The sequence below is a fragment of the Xenopus laevis genome, chromosome 3S, assembly GCF_017654675.1.
Source record: "Xenopus laevis strain J_2021 chromosome 3S, Xenopus_laevis_v10.1, whole genome shotgun sequence".
Classification (NCBI taxonomy): Eukaryota; Metazoa; Chordata; class Amphibia; order Anura; family Pipidae; genus Xenopus; species Xenopus laevis.
The window spans coordinates 40,355,494-40,377,949 of record NC_054376.1 but is presented as its reverse complement, the minus strand read 5'-3'; the positions used below and the strand labels follow the sequence as shown (position 1 = coordinate 40,377,949).

Sequence of the window (22,456 nt, the reverse complement as noted above, 5' to 3'; positions counted from 1 at the left end):
GGAAGGCATAGACTGTGCATTTATTTTTTTCTTTAATTTAGATTCCTTTTAGTGACAGGTCATATGTCATGTATTCCTCTCTGGGGACTGGGGGGAAACGCAGGGTATCCGAAGTGCTCTCTTTAATTTGGCAGTCAGTGGGTTAACAGTTAAAGGCAAATGAATGTACTGGCTGCATCCTACCGAACAGAATGGTCTTACACTTCTGCCCTAGTAAGTACTTAGCAGGCATGATATTGTTTTCTTAGGCAATTTCGATTGCAAGTAAGTGCTCAGTTTGATGTAGTGTCTAATGATAGGGAATGGGGAGGATAACTCAACGTTCATCAGTAATTTATCTGCTACTGTATACGGAATATAGAGCAAAGCAGAGCTTTCCCACCCCTGACACTTCCTATTAATCTTCCTCACATACTATTTAATAGGTGTCTCGCTCTATGTCCAGCACCTTCACTCCTGGACCCTGTCCCAGCCTCATAATATCTTCATTCCAGGTGCTCATGCACATTTTCCTGTGAATCTATATTTTTAAACTGTATCACAGCCAAACATGTACAGTTGGTCGTTAAATCTGGTACTTGGGGTCTAAAAAGGAATTACCTTTTGAAGCAATGGCAGGTATATCCAACTTGGGTCCCCCCTGCTGCTGTTTGTCATGGGCTCCCCCAGCATCCTTAGGCATGAAGCTCTCTCAGCTCTTGTCTCTAGAAAGTAAAAAATGGTGTTTTTGTTACATTCCTTAAACTGACACATACATGTAAACACATACATTAACATACATACGAATATACATTCATATATATAAAGTTGAATATATACAATTATATATACATATAGACAAACTTTCTGGGCTTGCTTACATGATTAAAAAAACAGCCTTTTAATGTCTTTACCGAAAAGGAAATACCCTGAGTTGATGCTGATATGCTGTTTGGAAATCAGGAATCTTATAAATCGCTAATCCCACCAAGGAGTGGAGAAACTGTACGCGGAGTTTTATTGTTTGAAGAAAATACCATTGCACCTTGCCTTCATTCATTCTACCTTTTGAAGAAAGCACGATAAGCGCTTTGTTTTATTTAATTTTAATTTCATTTGGAGATAACACTTTGTAAAATAAATCGGCAAAGGGTTTACTTTCCCAAATTCTGTTTGTTTTGCAATTATAACTCACTTATTCATGATATAAAAAAAAACAAAAAAAACACTTGCCTTGAATTAATCATAAAGGCAGTGCTTTAGGAATACCAAAGGGAAAAAATTATTTACAAAAAAAAAAAAAATCAATTATTTTTTTACAATTTCGTCATTTTTCTCGCACATAAACTTATATAGAGCGAGAGACAGATAAAGAATAACAAACAGCAATTAGCAGTGATTTCTTGCTTATATGCATAACAGGAAACTACATCTAATTTCCAGTTTGTAAGCTAAAGAAAGATACAAACTCCGTCATATACCCAAGGAAGGTACCCATGAGGAAAACAATGATTTTGTCATTTGCAAATCATTTTGCAGTGCGGTTGCTGGAGTCATTGACCCCGAGCTCCCAGATAGCATTGCAAGAGGGGGAGAGGATTCCAATAAATCAAATAAAATACTATGACGAGTAAAGAAGTCTATAAATACTTTGTAGAAACACAAAGAGAAATAGAAACAATATTATTTTAAAAATGACAGTTTATGCCTATATAGCTACTCACTTTTTGGATAGGGTAACTTATTACAACTCCTTCCTGTCTCTAACAGAGCAGCAGTTCTATCATGCTTAAATTCTAGGTATATTATATCAGCAGTCATAGGCACAATATGAATCCCACTATTTGCATCACTGTGAAGTTTTGAGTCCTTAACGGGATTAGTGTAACTGAGATAATAGATAAAAAGCTTAGAAAGGAAATGATAACACACCTGAAAATGTAGGCAAAATATAAGTATTTAGTAAATGAAAACTGCCCAGCATTTATTAGAAGAGCATGCAATATGAAAAAGAAAGATTTATAAACAAATAATAGAATCCCAAATAGTGAAATGTGATCCTTTTGTATATAACTTTTACCAGTAGAATTAAAATGATTTCCTGAAGTCCCTTTCCTGCTTGTAGTTGCATGTGGGTGCAGGTGGGTGCATGTGGGTGTATGTGGGTGCAGGTGGGTGCATGTGGGTGTATGTGGGTGTATGTGGGTGCAGGTGGGTGCAGGTGGGTGCATGTGGGTGTATGTGGGTGCAGGTGGGTGCAGGTGGGTGCAGGTGGGTACATGTGGGTGTATGTGGGTTCATGTGGGTGTACTGTATGTGGGTGACCTTCATTGTGAGAAGGTTTCCGCTGCCCAGATATCCTGTAATAAAATACCTATACTTATCTACAATGTACAAAATCCTAAATAATAGGAAATATGTTCCCTGGTTTTCTCCCATTTCCTCGGCAGACACAATCTTTAAAGGCAAAGCAAAGTTACTAAAGCACATTCTACAAAATTGTCTTAAAGGGGATATCCACCCAAATATATATATATATATATATATATATATATATATATATATATATATATATATATATATAATTTTTTTTATTTTTGTAATTAAATAAAATGTCATTCTAAACAGCTTTCCAATATAAACGAATGACAGATATTCCGTTGTTTTTAACTGTAACTGTAGTTGAAAGCTATATCTGTTTCTGTCCTTTCATTCTGAGTCTTGGAAAAGTGTAGCAGAAGTCAGTTCTTTTTCAGATTCATTTGGCTTCTGCTACATTGTTTCAGCAGTCAGAAATGAAGTGCAGGGAATGTAAAAATAAACATACTTCTTTCAATAGCAATTACATTTCCACATAATTGAAAGCCACTGGAATGAATAAAAATCACGTATATAAGAAAGTTGCTTAGAATAACATTTTCTTTCATTAAGCAAAAGAGCAGAGTTCCCCTTTGAACTATATGAGATTATAGGAAATATGAGAAGCTAATACCTGGAAGCACAAGCTTTAGTTGTTTTATGTAATACTGCTATTGATCCTGCTTGTAATGTATTGTAGCTGTATCATTATTAGTTCTTGACACATAAATTCATGGAAATTTAATTCTAGTATTCCACTAACCCACCTCTAGATTGTAAGCTCTAGTGGTCAGAGCCCTCTGCTCTTCACTGTTTGAACATTTGCATTCAGCATGTACCAGTTTGTAGATCTTTAAGTTCCTTAAAATCTGAAAATGGTGCTGCATGTAAGATACAATTGCATTTTAGGCCACTATAATTTAGTTTGGTTATACTATCTTTAACCCATTCATTCTCTTTAGTCAGTGGGTCTAGACAAATGGAAAATAACACAGAGAAAAAATATTGCTCTATGTATCTTTGGTTGCTTTAATGGCACTTATTCCCAAGAATTTATGGGACTAAAAAAAAATTTCCAAAATGAATCAATTAATAGTGCTGCTCCAGCATTCTGCACTGAAATCCATTTCTCAAAAGAGCAAACAGATTTTTTTATATTTAATTTTAAAATCTGCCATGGGGCTAGACATTTTGTCAATTTCCCAGCTGCCCCTGGTCATGTGACTTGTGCCTGCACTTTAGGAGAGAAATGCTTTCTGTCAGGCTGCTGTTTTTCTTTTCAATGTAACTGAATGTGTCTCAGTGAGACATGGGTTTTTACTATTGAGTGTTGTTCTTAGATCTACCAGGCAGCTGTTATCTTGTGTTAGGGAGCTGTTATCTGGTTACCTTCCCATTGTTCTTTTGTTTGGCTGCTGGGGGAAAAGGGAGGGGGGTGATATCACTCTAACTTGCAGTACAGCAGTGAAGAGTGATTGAAGTTTATCAGAGCACAAATCACATGACTTGGGGTAGCTGGGAAATTGACAATATGTCTAGCCCCATGGCAGATTTCAAAATTGAATTTAAAAAAATCTGTTTGCTCTTTTGAGAAATGGATTTCAGTGCAGAATTCTGCTGGAGCAGCACTATTAACTGATTCATTTTGAAAAATGTTTTTTTTCCCATGACAGTATAACTTTAAATGTACCATTTAATATCCAAGACAAATGAAGTCCTTGTGTGTGAGAAGTGCACTGCGCTAAATAACTTAGCAGACAAGTGTTTATGGGAAAGTTGTTGGAACCAAAATCATTTGTGCTTAGGATTTAGGAGCATGTGCTGCAGAGCCAGATAAATCATGGGGGAGATCTGCAACATTAACATCTAGCTTGTCCCCTGCAATCATCAGCCACCAAAATAAAATGTAAGAGAGAAGTTTCATCTTCTTCTCCTTCTTTCTTTCTTTCTTTTTTTTTTTTCTTGATTTCTTCTTGTTGTTCAGGGGAAGTAAAAACAGAGTGAGAAAAAAAAAAACGACTGGCATTCATCCTAAAGAGAAATCATTGAAACAAATTAATCCTATGCCGTTTAAATTGACATGGTAATCCATCATCAGTGAGAGAACTCTGAAAGCAATCTTGGATCTGTAACATTCTCTCAACGGCCCTGGGGCACAGACTAGATAGATATAGTGAGAAGCAGGCAGAATGTGCTCAAACTTCCCAGCCCCTTAACAAGCAGTGTGTGCTTCATTCACTCCCTGGCTATCATTTAAAGGGGAGATAAACCCACAAATACCCAGGGGCACATTTACTAAGGGTCGAATTTCCAAGTTAAAAAACTTCGAACTTCGACCATTGAATTTGATAGTCCAAGTATTTTTTACATTGAAAACGGACGCTTTTCGAGCGAAGTCAAAATCGTTCGATTGAACGATTCAAAGGATTGTACAAAAAAAGCTTTGACTTCTAAAAACTTAGCCAAAGACTCAGAGAGGTTCTAGGAGGTCCCCCATAGGCTAACCAGCAATTAGGCAGGTTTAAGGTGGCGAAGTGTCAATATTTTAGTACTTAGATTTTCGAATGGTCGAATTTGTGAAGTTTTTTTAATTCGAATCGAATTTTGGCCTATTCGTTGGTCGAAGTAGCCAAAAAAATTACTTCGAAATTCTACGTTTTTGAATTCAAAACTTCGACCCTTAGTAAATGGACCCCTAATGAAAGAAAATGTCATTATAAGCAACTTTTCCAATAAACATTGATTCTATGAGACTTGTATAAATGTAATTGCTATTCAAAGTAGCATTTGCCTTTCTGTTTTCTCCACTGGCGGTTCTGACTTTTGAAACAATGCTGCAGAAGTCAGACAGGTGTAACTAACTTGAGAAAGGGGTGTGGCCCAGAAACATTGCACTTCCGCACTTTGCAAGGGTTTCCCTGCAAATAAGCCTTGTGTGCCGGTATCTTTGTTCCTTGGTAGCTGACTTTTTGCCAGGGATGCACCGAATCCAGTATTTTGGATTCGGCCAAACCCCCGAATACTTCGTGAAAGATTCGGCAGAATACCGAACCGAATTCGAATTTGCATATGCATATGCAAATTAGTGGTGGGAAGGGGAAAACAATTTTTACTTCCTTGTTTTGTGACAAAAAGTCACTGATTCGGCCGAATCCTGCTGAAAAAGGCAGAATCCCAAAACCGAATCCTGGATTCGGTGCATCCCTACTTTTTGCTACGTTATACACTGAGCCAGAACCAGCTGTGCAGGCATATACTACACTCTTTTTTTCAGATGAATGCATAAATAATATTTGCCTAGAATTAGATTGTATTTCACTAGGCAGTAGGCAGATACATTATTTGGGGTTTACCTACCCACTGCAGGTCCTGCAACTGACTCTCAGAAACAAATGCATGCTGATTTGTTTACAAACTGTCACATTCCTTCTTGTGTGTGTGTGAGAGAGTGTTTTACCCAAACACAGCAATTACTATTCCTCCTGCAACGTTTTTAATTGTCTGAAGTTGCTGACAAGTGAGTCACCGGGTTCAGCCTGGAAATAGTCGCACATGAACTTTACTGCTACCTGGATATTTATATTGAGCGCTCAAGCGTTTAGCAGGCGTTTCTGAGCTGCTTTGCCTGTACAGATATTAGTGAGGAATGCTCAGCAGCAGCAGCAATGATGATTTCATGTAAATATATTGCTCCTTGCAGCAACTGTAGTGGACTTCTACTGACTGATGCAAGTGGATATAAAGGGAAAGGCAGTTTATATAGTGAGAAGGTGCCCTCTTGCTGTAACTGTCTGTGGAAGCTAATGATGCTGCTGCGATTTAGCTGCTCCCAGGAACAATCGCTGAAGGGGGTTTAACCTGTAGATTTAATAAATCCTATTTAATTTGATGCATTGTTTCACCCATAAATCATTGACTGTGTAGCCCTGTTCTTTATTAACCTACATGATCGATATTCCCCTCTCAAGTTCTACAGCAGGCCAGCAATGGGTTAATCTGGAAGGGGCAGAGCCAGGGTGCCTGGGTGCTTGTCTCCCATTAAACACCCACACACCCACAGTCAATAGGTATTAACAGGCAGGGCAGCTTGTGACTTCACTGAGGTAATGAAGATGGAGAGGGCTTATTAAGGCCATTGGAAAGTCATTTTCTCAATGGGAGGAGTGACCACGGTGATTATTAGCAGATGTTTCTATAACCTCAAAGTTTGTTCCCAGTAGCCCCGGCTGCACCCAGTCCCGTCCTCTGCCATCAGCGCGGTGCCAAGGGTTAAACGTTCTCAATCCCTTCAGCCATTTGTCAGTTTGTCTGTCTTTAGCCTGAGTGTCACCCCTGCAGCGCCGCATTCCTGCCCAGCTCCCTGTTTATTGCGGGCACCAACCAAGAGAGCGCTAATTCCTGCTGCACAATAGCGCCTGTCTGCCTGGCGCAAATTGCAATGTCCCATAGTGAGCAACAGCTTGCCTCTCACCTATGGGAAACTCACCCTAGTGATTACTTCCCCATACCTGTTCCCTTGCAAATACTAGTGAGCACTCCCCACCCCTAGCTCCCTTGCACATCCCAGTGACCACATTCCCATTGCTGGTGCCCATTTATCAGTTCCCTGGCTGCCCGTGCTAGTGATCATCCCTGCCTCTGTCACTTTTACACCAGACACCTGCTTGCTGATCAGTAATCAAACAGGATCTAAGCCCAGAGCAGAAGCCCATTGTGACATCGTTATTCTCAGCTGTGAAGTCTTACTGATGGCCCCATTGCTTTGCCTTCATCCAGGGGCCAGGGCATAGACAGGGCATTAGCTCCCTGCTCCATAGACAATGCCTTGAGCTTTGTTGTAAATCTCTGTCCTGTCCATACACTCGCCTGCTGCAGATAAATGAATGTTGTGTCTGCACTAAGAGAATAGTCACTGCTGGGTCTCCTAATCACTTGCTATCGATTTCCCTAAAACTCTTTTCATCCAGTTGAAGACACATCTTAAAGCCCTCTATGGCAGGGTGTGCTCGGTGCTCTATAGACACTAATACACTGATTTACCTTCTCCCTCTCCTTCCTCACAGCCAGGGCCAAGCTATTTGTGTGTGATCAGTAAATATTTAGTATGGGGACATCTCAGCTTCTGTTGATCAATAGTCGGATCTACAGGGGGCTTCTTTCATTGTCCTGCCCAGGGCTGGCTTTATAATGTTCATAGCAACCTAGGTACTGTGTCTTCCTAAATACAAACATATGATGAGAGAGAGAGAGAGAGACAGAGAGAGAGAGAGAGAGAGAGAGGGATAGATAGATGATAGATAGATAGATAGATAGATAGATAGATAGATAGATAGATAGATAGATAGATAGATAGATAGTAAGAAAAGAAAGAGAGAGAAAGAGAGAGAGAGAGAGAGAGAGAGAGAGAGAGAGAGAGAGAGAGAGAGAGAGAGAGAGAGAGAGAGAGATGATAAGATGATAAAGAAAGAGAGAGAGAGAGATGGATAGATAGATGATAGATAGATAGATAGATAGATAGATAGATAGATAGATAGATAGATAGATAGATAGATAGATAGATAGATAGTAAGAAAAGAAAGAGAGAGAAAGAGAGAGAGAGAGAGAGAGAGAGAGAGAGAGAGAGAGAGAGAGAGAGAGAGAGAGAGAGAGAGAGATGATAAGATGATAAAGAAAGAGAGAGAGAAAGAGAGAGAGAGAGATGGATAGATAGATAGATAGATAGATAGATAGATAGATAGATAGATAGATAGATGATAAAGAAAGAGAGAGATGATAGTGATTAAAAGGTGACAGGAGAAGGATAAAAGAGAGTTCACAAATAAATGAGGAGTGATTAGAGAGAGAAGCATTAGTAAAAAAAAAAACTTTTTCTTCCTACTTCCTTCTTGTATTTTTCAATCTCTAACCTCATATGTCACCTAGAAACTATAGATTCTACTAGATATACAATATAGTGTATGAACTATATTTTCTATTCTATCTATATACTGGAAACTATATGTTTGTTTAATCCTTTCCCACTCCCATCTTACTTCAAGACAAAGGTAAGTTTGCAAACAAATCAGCTCTAAATACATTTTCCGTGAGGGTAGTGACATTTTATTCCACCCCTTTACACTGCTACCGTCTTTATTTCCATTCTATTTTATACCTACAGAGCACAGTACGACCTAGGGAGACAGAAGGCGATTCTTTCTAGAAAAGGGGGAACAACGACAGCAACAAATATATAATTGCAGTTTCCATCTCACCCTGCCCGATGCATTCAGCGCTGGATTATTTGGCCATAGTGTATTTAAATCCAGCAATACACAGCATGACTTGTATCCATTACAATACCCATTGGAACATTTTGTTCAAATACAGTTTGTTTGTTTTTTTGTCTTGTGACCATTCCTTGATGAATTTAAACGTGGGGGGGCAAACACATTTTATCAGACCAATACTTGCATATTATTTATGAACTTTAAATTTGAATTAACCTTGCCATGCTGCTGATATTTAAAAAAAGAAAATGTGGGTGTCTCTGTCCTAGCCAATGCATTTATATTGGCCTTAAACTTGCAGATTATTTGCACAGAGAAATGACAATATAAAATATTTTTTAAAATGACACCACAGTCAACAAAAGGCACCTGTTTGCCTGATCTTCTGCCTGCATGAACGTGTTTATTCCAGTGCAGGAGGGATTTTAAAAAAAACATTAAAAAGCACATGCTAATTAACAAAATCATCCCTGGGCTTAATTACCTTGCCCGCTTGTCTTTATCATAACAGAGTTTTATGATTGGCCCAAAAATAAAATAAATTAAAGGGGTGGGAAAATAACACCAAATTTATTGTATTTAGCACGAATACAGACAGAAGATGTCGCACAAGTTTTTTTTTTTTTGGTTGAAAGAGCTCATATAAGACCATTGAGAGTCATTGATCCGAAAAGACACAGAGAACAAGTAAAATCGATTTGAAGCGACCCTCTAGGTCCCCTTTCACTGTTTCACAGCATTCAGAGACCCCCATTCCTTGGAACACAAAGGCTGAGCCTTGGGAATGCCAGGCTAGTGAATCCAGTCTCTGAGCAAAGCGCCACCATTCCAGTTCTACAGCTAAAAATAATGGGCAATATGGCACAAAATAAGAAGCAGATAGTATTAAAACACCAAGTTTAGCACTTTTTTAAATTTAATTGAATTTATTTATTTTTTTTTACAATGACTTGGGCTTTTAGTACTGTGTCTTTAGACTAACAATCAGCCAGCACATAGGGGCCAAGGCAATCCTCACCCCTGACCCCTGGGAGCAGAGTTGCAGCTATCACTACAATGGGGGCCAAAGTTTAAAAAAATCCTCAGCTAGTGAACTCCACTCTGCTCTACATGAAAGCCCATAAGGCTATGTGGGGGCACATAATTCAGGTGATCCCAAATGATCTTTTTAAATATCCTAAATCCTAATTCACTGCCTTGTGTCAGAGTGGGCATACTTGGCACATGAAATTCCTGCAAATACCCCCTATCTTCTTCTGCTACAATAACCTTCTGAAACAGAGAATATATATATATATATATATATATATATATATATATATATATATATATATATATATATATATATATATATATATATAATACCATTGTCACCAATTTATAGGGTGGCAGAAATACCTTTGTGCCTACTCATATTTGCTATTATTATTATTACATGACTTGCTCCTATTTATAGCATTCAAAAAGTAAATGAGGGACTTATATTGCATAAGATCCCAGATTCCTTCCCCTAAAGCCTGTAATTACTGCGCATACCTGATTTTTTTTTTTTTTCAGGTGGCAAAACCAATAGTAATCCCTATTAGCTGGTAAACATGTAATTAGCATGAAATGATGTCTTTAACTTTAGTCCTTACCATACCAAAGAGAGCAAAGTTTTAAGTAAAAAAAAAAGACAGCATTGTTTTTAAATAAAATTGGGCAGAAATAAATTGGGCAGAAATGTAAAAAAAAAAACAAATCTAATTAGCCCCACCCCATCCCCATCCACCACTTTGGTACCCCCATGATGCAGGACAATGATTAAAAGTAGTCCCAAGCTAGGGGCCTAGGGGAGACATATTATTTATGACATATTGTATATATCACTGCACAAGCAAGCAGCCATTTAATGTAATAAAGTTACTTAACACTCAAAATACTCAGGTAATGGTGCCATATATGTAGTGCAGGGATGTTGTGTGGAGATCACATGCATCTGTTTTAAAAATCCCAATTAAGTTGAAGAATCTTTTTTTTTCTCCAATTGGGGAATGCTTGCAGGGAGAGATGGGACATCTCTCCCTGCCCAAAACAAGAAGATGTAGCAGACTGGCTCTTCTTCCTTCTAAGGAATGAGATGAGAGGAGATCACTGCATGCTGTCTTTACCTTGGCTATGGGAATTTTTCTAAAGGCGAGTCTTACATTCCATACAGGCTTTGCACTCCCAGCTCCATCATCCCCACTATATTTAAAGTTATAGTATCAAGTTTTTACCCCCCCCCCCCTCTCTCTCTCTTGAGCCTGAAAGCCTAAACGAGTACTTACTTCTCTCCAGGCTGGAGATATCCCATTCACCTTTCTCCCTGCACCCTCTGGCTCACTTTTGAATCAGTTTGCTCAATCGCTTTAAATAAACACAGAGAAGGGAGAGATCATCTTCTCTTTGCAAGGAGGAAAAAAAAACGTGCAGAAAGGGAGTCATTTCACCTGCCACTCTATAAAGGGGGGATTTGCAGTTTTAGGAAGAAGATGCAAGCCATTTGGGACGCAGAGCAAGGAAAATACGTGTTTGGTAGGTGCACTACTTATTATTATTATTATTATTATTATTATTATTATTGTTCATTTTTACTCTATGGGCTGCTGATTGCCTTGAGATGTTCTCTCAGTTAACTCTGTGCTAGCCTGGAGAGTGTGCTGCTGCTGCTTCTGCTTCTGATGACTGTGCGCTTTAAGCAGAGACAAAATGCAGAGGCAGATGAGATATTACTACAATGTGACCCTAGAAGCTGACTTTATATGTATGTGGCTAAATAATCGCTACATACAGGCATGGCAGCGCTGTCCTGTACCTGAGGGCACAATTACACCTTATCTAATCCATTGCACCTCAATTAAAAAGAGTGATAGTTTTAGGTTTTTGTATCAAAGTGCGCCGGCGCGTGCGTTAAATCTATCCAAAATATCCGCTCACTTACCCGCTTCTCCTTGTGTCCGGACGGCATTGTGTGCTTCTGCTGATGTGCCATGGCTTCTAATCGTATCCAGTGGCCGCACTGCTTGTCTCAGTCACACAACACACAGCCCTGGATCCGCAGCAATGACGCCGCAAGATGGACAAAGCGCGCCCTGACGCTGGAGCGCTCCAGTCATTCAGCTTCGTCGCTGATCCTTAATCACATTAATATTCGTAGAAAGTTTCTTGGTCGCGCTCGCAGGAGGCAGCCAAAAAAGTAATTGAGATATTTTTTTTTTCCCCCCCACTCGTTGCAGGTTTGGTGGCAGGCTGGCTAGAGCCTTACGCTAGGGGGCGCGCAGATACTGTACTTACTCCAATCTTCAGCGTTTTCTGTCTCAGCAGCATATGCTCTGATTTAGCACTTGTACAGTTTGCAGAGGAGCCAACTCTGACAACCCCTTGTGATTTCCACAGGACCACAAGCCAGTGGTTAAAGATTGCATTGACTTGGCAGTTCAGAGGGACACAATAGGGGCCACACTGTCACTGCCCCTGGGGCATCATGAGGCTTATACACTCATGCACTCTCATTCATATACAGCCGTTCATTAATAAACACACACATACAAACACAAATTCACACATCTATGCACCGGTGCATTCTATATTTAACATACACTACAAACAGCACAACTATTCCATAAACTTCCCCCAAAATAAACTCACAACAACACACATCAAGCCTTGACATTATCAACATAATTATACACATTATATATAATCATTACACACACAGTAAGCCACACACACATATACCCACACAACACATGCACACAAACCCAAATTACACACATTCAACTTCACATATTCTGTGAAGTCCATACAGTACATAAGTACTTACATACACAGGCACTTTAGTAATTACACACTAACTGCACACAAATATGCATAGATAGAAATAAGACACACAGAATACAAGTACACAGTACACACATCCCTCAGACACAATAACACACACATAAAACAAGTGCACACAATAAAATACAGAAAGCACAAATACCTATCTTTTCACACACACACTGTTATATGGTATAAGCATTGATACACATTCCCAGTATCCCACTTAGTGTGACAAAGACACACAGACTGCACAAACACAGAGCACAGATACACACAATGCACAGTCACAGGGTTCACACAAAGCACACTCATTCACTGGGTGACAGATTATTTGGACCGAATCGGTTAAAATGTCTTTGTTCAATCATTTCCAATGACACATGAGGCTGAAAAAAAAATTCCAAATTTACCCAACAATTATGTGTATTTATCTGACACGCAGGGAAGTTATATTAAAAAAAATAAGGCTCCAGTGTATGACTATCTGATGCTGCTGTACATGTTACAAGTGACTGCATCCTTAGTGGGCAATATTATTCGCATTAACATTTTACAAACATATTATGGGAATATAAAGCATCTATAAACTGTCTGCGACAATGACATGCAAGTAGCTACATGGCACAGGGCCTGATGCATAAGGCTTGTTCAGAATCCAAGACTGGACTTTATACATTAAAGGCAATGCTCTTGATAACCTGGACTAAAAATGTGAAACCAGGGGCAGACTGAATTCTTAGCTGGGATTTTATTAGGTGCAATCGGTGTATTGGAAGTTGTGACTCCAGTGCTCTGTGTTTTATTAGAGTTCAAATGACCATCTGAAATTGATCTGCTCCCATCCTGTGGCTGGAGGGGAATTCAGTGAAAGTGACATGCATTGCTAGAAAATATATACATGTCATTTATTTTGGTAGTAGATATTCTCTGCTAATTATTCCCCCTTCCGATGGTTTGGTGAAGGATAACACGGGAGGTTGGCTATTATTGCCCAAGTACAAGATGTAGGAATGTGGCCATTTATACCCTAAAACTTCCCACTACAATATAAAAAAAAAAAGTCTTAGTATGACAGTTGTGTGCTATGTGATATGGCTCTGTGCTTAGTGTGATGGGCAAACACATGAAGGTAGTGTGTGTTTGGTATTTTATTACAAAATATGTGTACATGTGTGTGTGTGTGCATTGTAGGTTTCGTGCGCTCTCCCAGTAGTGTGTGTATTTTATTGCAGGGTTTTATTAATAAGAGGTGAGTGGGGTGCATTGGGAAAGCGTACGGTGTGGCTTTAGGAAATGATTGATTTTATAAATAGGAATATGCCCATATATATATATATATATACATATATATATATATATATATATATACATATATATATATATATATATATATATATATATATATATATAGCTCTGACAGTACATATATATGAGGTCAGTGATTGTGTGTTTTTTATTATTATTTTTTATTGTCTTATTTGACGCCTAAGCCGTGTGACAACAGACAGGAGTGGATATATATATCTGTGATAATGATCTATGTGTGAACAGACAATCCAGCATGAGTTCTATTCAAGCAGACATATGTAAGGATCCACATATTGCTGCTGCTGTGTGGTTAATGCCTCCCTACTAGTGAGGGGAGCGTTAGGGTGGGATTTTTCAAATATGTAGAATAATTCGAGTATATGTGACTTTGCCTTTTCACCTCTATCCGTTGGTATAAATATAAGCAATAAGGCACATTGCTTAGATTTACTATTCATATATATATATATATATATATATATATATATATATATATATATATATATATATATATATATATATATATATATATATATATATATATATATATATATATATATATATGTATAGAGAAATACCTTAGCAGCTCACTCTATCCACTGTGCAGGTCCAGGGGTGCAGTCTCCTAACTCGGTGCAATAGAAAGCAAAATTACAGATATCTCCAGTTGATAAAGTCATACTGACTTGTCTGGCCAATTAGCCTTAAACCAAGAGATCCCTGCAGTCCTAGATGGCATGAAAAGTACCCCCCCCCTTGAAGTCAATCATAGTCCCAGCTATTGAGTTTGTGATGGGCACCACCGACCCCTCATCCTTCAACATAGGGGCATTGTCCATCTGAACCTTCCTCTCCTGCAAATGCCTCCTCTGCTCTTCTTCATCCTTGCTCTCTGCTCCCTCAGTCCAACCAAGAATCACTAACACACTCGCCCACCAACACACAAGTATCTATCTTTGTGTGTGAGCCAGTGTGTATATCTGGTGTATGTATGATACCCATAGAAGAACAGGCATTTATACAGAGTGAGAGAGAGCGATACATAGACGATGGGCAGCTAATACATGATGATAGATAGATAGATAGATAGATAGATAGATAGATAGATAGATAGATAGATAGATAATAGATAGATAGATAGATAGATAGATAGATAGATAGATAGATAGATAGATAGAAGATAGATAGATAGATAGATAGATAGATAGATAGATAGATAGATAGATAGATAGATAGATAGATAGATAGATAGATAGATAGTGGATGAATCATAGATGTATAAATGATGATAGATGTATAAATGGATATATGATAGATAGATAGATAGATAGATAGATAGATAGATAGATAGATAGATAGATAGATAGATGGACATAGATGATGTAGACAGAGCTACAAACAGAAAATAAAGATAGATCGACAGACATAAGCCATAGGGCAAATCCCCGACTCTCTTCCCATTCCCATAGCCAGTGCCTTTGTGCCCCCTGCCAAGCCTTGAGTCCCAGGATCAGGCTCCAAGTGACAGTTGTGAGTTCACCTGCTGAGATGCCCTTTCACTCTGCATATTATACAAGTTGATTTATATATATATATATATAACATATACTTATATATATATAACAAGTGTATATTGCAGTAGTGAAATTAAATGTAAGTGTTACAGCCATAGCGCTCTTCTAGAGTAAGCTGTATAGCTATAGAAAGAGAGAGAGAATATCCCACATGCATTAGCCGGGCTTCTCTGCCTTTCACCCTTCCAGCAATGTTAAGTGATTATTTTTTTTTTCTTTACCCAGCACAACCTTATTGTGTCTGGATGGGAACAGCGGGGTCTGTAGAGCGAGCACTTGAGCGGACTGTCTTTAGGACCGGGCGTTGCGCTGAATCCCAGGCGCCCTGTACCGCTGAGACTGGCCTGACCAATGAGGTGCAAGGGGAGGGCCGGGAGCCCTGACCAGTTAAACAGAATCTCCTGCCTTATAAGGAGAGGCGTCTCCATGGTAACGTGTGCTAAGTTGCAGCAGCGGTGTCAAAGTTCACTATATAGAGAGCTCAGTGAGCTGATCGGAGAGACACCACTCTGCCAGCCCTTTCCTACAAATCGCAATCACTTCCTACAGCCCCCCTGCTGCCCCCCTTCTCTCTTTAGCATATTTGATGACTTTGATTCCAGGCTGCAGCCTTTTATTAGAGGTCTTATTCTGCATGAAGGATGTCCAGCAGTCTGTGAACTGCTCCCTCTCTCCGCTGCCCTGTTATTGTTGTTATTATTATTATTATTTGCCGCTGCTGCTGCTGGAGAGTGGAGTGTGACATGTGTGAGTGAGGCAGAGGAGGAGGAGGAGATCAAGTGCTGCTGCTGCTGGAGAGACCCGGGAGCCTCTGGCTGTGACAGTTGCAGCAGCTCTGGGGAAGCGACTCGTGTGCGACTGGGAAGCCTTCAGCCTTCTCCCATATCCCTATGGCTTTTCTCCATGGCTGAGGGTGATCTGCCCCGGACTTGGCCCCCAGCGCTCCAACAAGGGACATCCCCGACTCTCTTGCACTTTCTCGGCCGACCCAGCACGACCCCAAGCCTGAAACGCGTCTGAATTGATTTCCCCCCTCGACCCCGGCTTCTTCTTCATTTTGTTCTTATTTCTCCCCCCGAAATTCATTGTGCGTCGCTTGATCTCACAAGGCACAAGAAAGGAGGGACAAAGGGTTCCCAATAGATATGGCAATGGTAGTGGGTGCGTGGCGAGATCCTCAGGACGATCTGAATGGGAGTCAGACGACACAAGCACCTCCAGGGCAAGGGCCAAACGGGGCCCCGCACACCCCGCAGACCCCGGGCCAAGGAGTTCCCTCTACGACCCCAGCCCAGTCCAACCCGTCCAGCCAATCTAACCAGAGCCAAGGGGAGAAGCAGCAGCCGCAGCACATCGAGTGCGTGGTGTGCGGGGACAAGTCCAGCGGGAAACATTACGGACAGTTCACGTGCGAGGGCTGCAAGAGCTTCTTCAAGCGAAGTGTTCGGCGAAATCTCTCTTACACGTGTCGTGCCAACAGGAACTGTCCTATAGACCAGCATCACCGCAATCAGTGTCAGTACTGTCGCCTCAAAAAATGCCTCAAAGTCGGCATGAGACGGGAAGGTATTGGGATTTCATTTGTTTTGCACTTATTTGCTTATTTCTTCTTCCCTTCCCCTCCCAGCCACCCCCTCATTCACTTTCAGCCAGAGCAGTGTGCAACTTTCCCCAGTGCATGAGCAGAGCTGCTGACAGCATGTTCCCCACTTCCCAGCAACTGCCAGCCTGACCCCTGTCCCCAGCAATTGCCAGCCTGACTGCCTGCTCCCAGCTCCTGTCTGTCTGCCCCCAGCTCCTGTCTGCCTACCCCCAGCATGCCTGCTTACCCCCAGCTCCTGTCTCTTTGCCCCCAGATCCTGCCTGATCCCAGCTCCTGCCTGCCTTCCCCAAGCTCCTGCCTGCCTGACCCCAGCTCTTGCCTTCCTGACCCCAGCTCCTGCCTGCCCCAGCTCCTGCCTGCCCCAGCTCCTGCCTGTCTGCCCCCCAGCTCCTGCCTACTTACCCTACCCCCAGCTCCTGCCTGCCCCCAGCTCCTGCCTGCCTGACCCGAGCTCCTGCCTGACCCCAGCACCTGCCTGCCTGACCCTAGCTCCTGCCTGCCTGACCCCAGCTCCTGCCTACCTGACCCTACCCCCAGCTCCTGCCTGCCTGTCCCCAGCTCCTGCCTGTCTCTTCTGCCCCCAGCTCCTGCCTGCCTACCCTGCCCCCGACCCCCAGGTCTTGCCCTTCAACTTGCCCCTAAATCCTTTTATTTATCTATAAAATTGCACATATTATCAGCGCTCTCACTACAGGGCCGAACTTGGCTTTCACCCACCAGGGAAATAGTCACTGCTACATTTTAACATTTTATTTTTTAAATAACCTCTCTGTGCCCTTGTTGACCTAGAATGTCAGTAATACCGACCATGATCTGGGGATATAGTTTGGCTCTAGTCTCGCTCAGAACACAAAGCGATCTCATGTCATTTATTCTTTCCTTTTTTTTATATCCCTGTATGTCTTGTGTGTGTCTCGATCCCCCCTAAAGAAGTGGTTCTGACTGTAGAGACAACGTGGTTGTTATGTGCCGGGGAGAGAGAGCAGAGCAGGGGACTGGAGTGAGTGGCTGAGCCGATTCAGACTGCCTGTGCCTGGGCTGCTGCTGCTACACAGACTGGCTGGAGGGGAGAGGGTTCAGACAGCCTGGGCTTTCCTTTGTGTTCTCCCTGGCCTGGCAGTGCATGGAATAAATATGTATCCCCCACAACATATAATAATAATTGCACTTTTAAGATTGACCCAGCCATTTAGCTTCCTTTCAACCCTAGAGATTCTTTTTAATTCTATATTAATAAAAACAACCCACAGGCCTTGGAACCTCCAGAGCAGCTCTTTATAAAATATCCACACAAGAAAAACGCCTTCTCTTTGTTACTTCTACTCTATTTCCCTCCAGCCACAATCTAATGCTTTTAGGGCCAAGGCGGATTAGATTATATATATATATATATACATATAAAAATATAATTACAATCTAGCAGCGATGTTGCATGGGAAGAGAGAAACATAAGGACAACACGAGCCCATATGGAGGAATAATTGAATGTCTTCGTGTTTGGGAAAGTCAGCAGATTTTTAGTGGTTGTTTTTATGAAGGCAGTGATATTTAAGCCATCGCAGGCATGGCACTTTTTAGGATTATGTGTTGTTGTAATTTAATCATTAAAAGAAAACATTAGTAGTACTTGAGGGAGTTGTATTTTGTCTGACAGATGTAGGCACACACTGCACGACACCAAGCGATCAATGCAGATGAAGATATTAATTGCTGTAGTCTCTTCTTTATTTACCACAGCCGTACAGAGGGGCAGAATGCCACCCACACAGCCTACACATGGCCAATTCGCCTTGACAAATGGAGATCCTCTCAACTGCCATTCCTACCTATCCGGATATATCTCTTTACTCCTGAGGGCAGAACCCTACCCGACCTCTAGATTTGGCAGCCAGTGCATGCAACCCAACAACATCATGGGCATCGAGAACATTTGTGAGCTGGCAGCCAGGATGCTGTTCAGTGCAGTGGAGTGGGCAAGGAATATCCCCTTCTTCCCAGACCTGCAGATCACAGACCAGGTGGCATTGCTCAGGCTGACCTGGAGTGAGTTGTTTGTCCTCAACGCTGCCCAATGTTCCATGCCCCTCCACGTGGCCCCTTTACTGGCCGCTGCTGGCCTTCATGCTTCTCCCATGTCTGCGGACAGAGTGGTGGCCTTTATGGATCACATACGAATCTTCCAAGAGCAGGTCGAGAAACTGAAGGCTTTGCACGTTGACTCTGCAGAATACAGCTGCCTCAAGGCCATAGTCCTCTTCACTTCAGGTAAGAATCAAGATTCCCTCTTCTGCTGCCAACGTTTGCCCCTTCTGGTGCCAGGCAATGGGTGGGCATCCTCTTGCTCTTGCTTCTGTCTCATTTCTTTGTTTACTTTGCCCAAGGCATACAAAAGAACGACCACCCCACAGCTACCCGTTAAAAATAGTATTCTCCCTTAAAATCAAAAAAAATATAACTCAATTATTATTTTTTATTATTGTTATAGCATGCCCCTGGGATGAGTAAATCATAAAAATATTAAAAAACAAATAAATAAATAGTGTGTATGTTATTTTGGCTAATGTAATGAGTAGTGCGCAATGTTTCAAACCAATACCATATAATGATTGTACTGTTGAAAATTAATAAAAATGGTCAGTTAAAAAAAAAAAAAAATAAGAAAAGTTAAAGATTGCCACACTATCCTAATAGCTGCCTAGGCAGTGGTGTGTGTGGTTCCATTCTTAAACAACAACAAAAATAAAGAAAAAAGAAAAACAATAGCAGTATAGTTTATAGAATGGTCTCTTACCAGGTCTAAGGGTTTGCCAATCAATTTTGCAACATGTAGAGATTTGGAGTACTGAAAAAGGCCACCAAAAGTAGTTAAAATATATAGAATTAAAAAAAAGCTTTATTGGGACATGGATAAGCCTAACGCGTTTCGTGCCTGATTTGGGCACTTACTCATACACACTCCTAGTACTTTTATATATAAAAAAATATATATATAGTTCCTTTTGTTTATTTACTAGCCATTTTTTGGAGCAGCTCTCAGTGTATTGTTTGTGGCAGGGCAAGTGTATGAGTAAATCGGACGGGTTCAGGCAGGCACTTTGGGGTTTCTTTGCTGAACCGGTGTAACTTTAGACAGATTCCTGCCTGTGTGTGTTTTTTTGTTGTTTTTTTCTGGTATGGGAAATACGAGACAAGGGGAGCCACAACTTTGTCACTGCAAGGAGTTTTAGAGAAAGGGAAAGAGAGAAAAGAGAAATGAGTCTACATAATAAAATATAAAATATAAAAATGAAAGCGTATTTATTTATAGCCAGGCTGTGTGTGAAGCGTGTCACTTATAAACCAATAATGAACGCACTGTGAAATAATCTAATTAGAATGTATAACAGGTTAATCGGTGGGAGTCATACATTTGACAATAATGAACTCGTCGGTCCAGACTGTAAAACAAATGTACAGTATCTCAGTGGCTTGTGTCCTTCCTTCTGGATCTTCCCCTTGATTTCTTATAAATATATTTATCCACATTTGGCAAAATACTGAAATGATTTAAAAAAAAACCCTGTTAATAAATTGCCAGAATTGATAGATTGTTAAAATATTCCCTTCCCACCGAGCGCCTGTCGCTCCTTCTCTGTAAATAAAATGGTTTCATATTTATTGATTTGCTCCAATATCAGCGCCTTGATCGCTCCACTTATCTAATGCCATAAACACTGGTGCCTGGTGTGTAAGCAACGTGGTGGGCAATCATTTAGTGGCCCGTTTTATTTTTTTTTCATCTCGGATTTTTCTTTACGGATTGAGTGTTTACGAAACCCCGGGGTATTTAGAGAAGGGGCATGCTCCTAGTGATGCAACAGTGCGTGTGTGACATCACAATAGGTGTCATTATTCATAGCCCCATGGCATTGTTTATCTGTCATGATGAAGTCGACTCATTTGTGTCTTATATGAGATCAGTTAAAGAATATGCTGAAAAAAACAAACATGTTTTTGCCTTAAATGTTTTTTTTTTAATTGTTATAATATAGATATTTTGCAAAGGCTGCGGCAATTATTTAACCCTTCCTCTGCCTGAAAGGCTTCTTGTTCTCTCAAGAACCTCACAGATGACACCCCCCTCAAACAAAAGCAGGGTCATTGAATAAGTTACACAGGGACACCCCCCATCTCCCTCCCTCCTTCCCAGACCCACTCGTCAGATTATCTCCATGCAATTAATGTTGTGCATAACTATTGCTAAACCAACATCCCTTCTGCTTAAATTCTCACTCTTTGTGATTTTGTGGGGGGCATAAGTGTAGGCAGAGGGTCTCTCAGGGTTCCTATTAAAAGAGGGGCCTTAAAGGATGAGCTTAAAGGAAGAGTTGCAGGGAGAAGGCGATTAGAGTCTGCATGGCTGCTCCTGAACAGCCTACATACCCTGGACATGATCTTTAAAGAGCCACTTAAGACAGTTTCCCAGACTAAAGAAGAACGTATAGTCCTCCAAGGAGAATATATCAGAGTGCTGGACGCCATTACTGTTGACTGGACACCGGCTCTGTGCAGCAATAATTAACAGGCCTCTGCTGAATCGCATGCAGTAAAGTAACTCCCACTAGTAACTCGAGAAACGAGGGATCTATGAGCTGGATACATTTTCTGTTACAGTTTGGGGAGGGTAAATTACTTTTAACAAGGGGGAATTAGCAGAACATCTGCAGTTTTTTTTTTGTGGCAGGGCAAAGCAAGTCAGCAAACTCCTAATCAGATATATTTTTTTTATCACACTTTCTTCCAGATGCCTGTGGTCTGTCTGATGTGGCACATGTGGAAAGTTTGCAAGAAAAGTCCCAATGTGCTTTGGAAGAATATGTTAGAAGCCAGTACCCAAACCAACCAACAAGATTTGGGAAATTGTTACTTCGACTGCCCTCCCTCCGCACTGTCTCCTCCTCTGTCATAGAGCAGTTGTTTTTCGTCCGGTTGGTAGGTAAAACCCCTATAGAGACCCTAATTAGAGATATGTTACTCTCTGGAAGCAGTTTCAATTGGCCCTATATGTCCATACAATAAAACATTAAGCAATGAAAGGGAAATAAAGAAGGGCAAAACAAAAAAAAGATTAAGACAAGAGACTGGTGGTCTGGTTGCATAAAACCCCCCTCTGCTAAGAAAGGATAAAAAAAAGCTGTTACACGTTTACTTTAAAGAAGAGAGGGAAGAATTTATTGGACTGTGAATTTAAAAAAAAAAAAAGACTATCAATGAACTCTTATAAAAATGCATTTAAACACGTGTCGTTGAGAACAACTTGCTACTTATCTTTTTTTTTTTGTAAAAAAAGAGACAAAAAAACTCAAAAAACAAAACAGGAAACTAGTCATTTTTTGTAACCTTTTAAGTATCGCTAAAAGTGCATTTAAGGAAAAAGTGGACACAATCAGCAGAAATGGGAAAGCAAGATTTGTTTTTTTTCCCACCCCAAAATTTATTAATTGTCCTGTGTCTATGATGTACCTATAACATATTTTCTTTTTGTA

At 40.6% G+C, this 22,456-nt stretch overlaps 1 protein-coding gene and 1 long non-coding RNA gene across 5 annotated transcripts in view; one reads left to right on the top strand and one right to left on the bottom strand.

Moving 5' to 3' along the window:
- LOC108712826 overlaps positions 1-12,555 on the bottom strand; it is a 49,830-nt gene extending 37,275 nt beyond the window's left edge. The window contains exons 1-2 of one of the 2 annotated variants that reach the window (XR_005966614.1): positions 11,566-12,555; positions 601-704 (exon numbers count right to left, since the gene is read on the bottom strand). This is a non-coding gene — a long non-coding RNA (uncharacterized LOC108712826). The remainder of the gene's footprint in view (positions 1-600; positions 705-11,565) is intronic. The other variant, XR_001935048.2, reaches the window with a different exon arrangement.
- Positions 10,724-22,456, top strand: part of nr2f2.S (nuclear receptor subfamily 2 group F member 2 S homeolog) — a 13,938-nt gene continuing 2,205 nt past the window's right edge. The window contains exons 1-3 of one of the 3 annotated variants that reach the window (XM_018255296.2): positions 10,724-11,159; positions 18,669-19,196; positions 21,715-22,456. The exon at positions 21,715-22,456 is cut by the window's right edge and continues 2,205 nt beyond it. In XM_018255296.2, the coding sequence (XP_018110785.1) occupies positions 11,117-11,159; positions 18,669-19,196; positions 21,715-21,989 (846 nt within the window). In that variant the 5' untranslated portion in view covers positions 10,724-11,116 and the 3' untranslated portion in view covers positions 21,990-22,456. Of the gene's footprint in view, positions 11,160-15,793; positions 16,895-18,647; positions 19,197-21,714 lie in introns of those variants that run through there. The other 2 variants (XM_018255293.2, XM_018255294.2) reach the window with 2 other exon arrangements.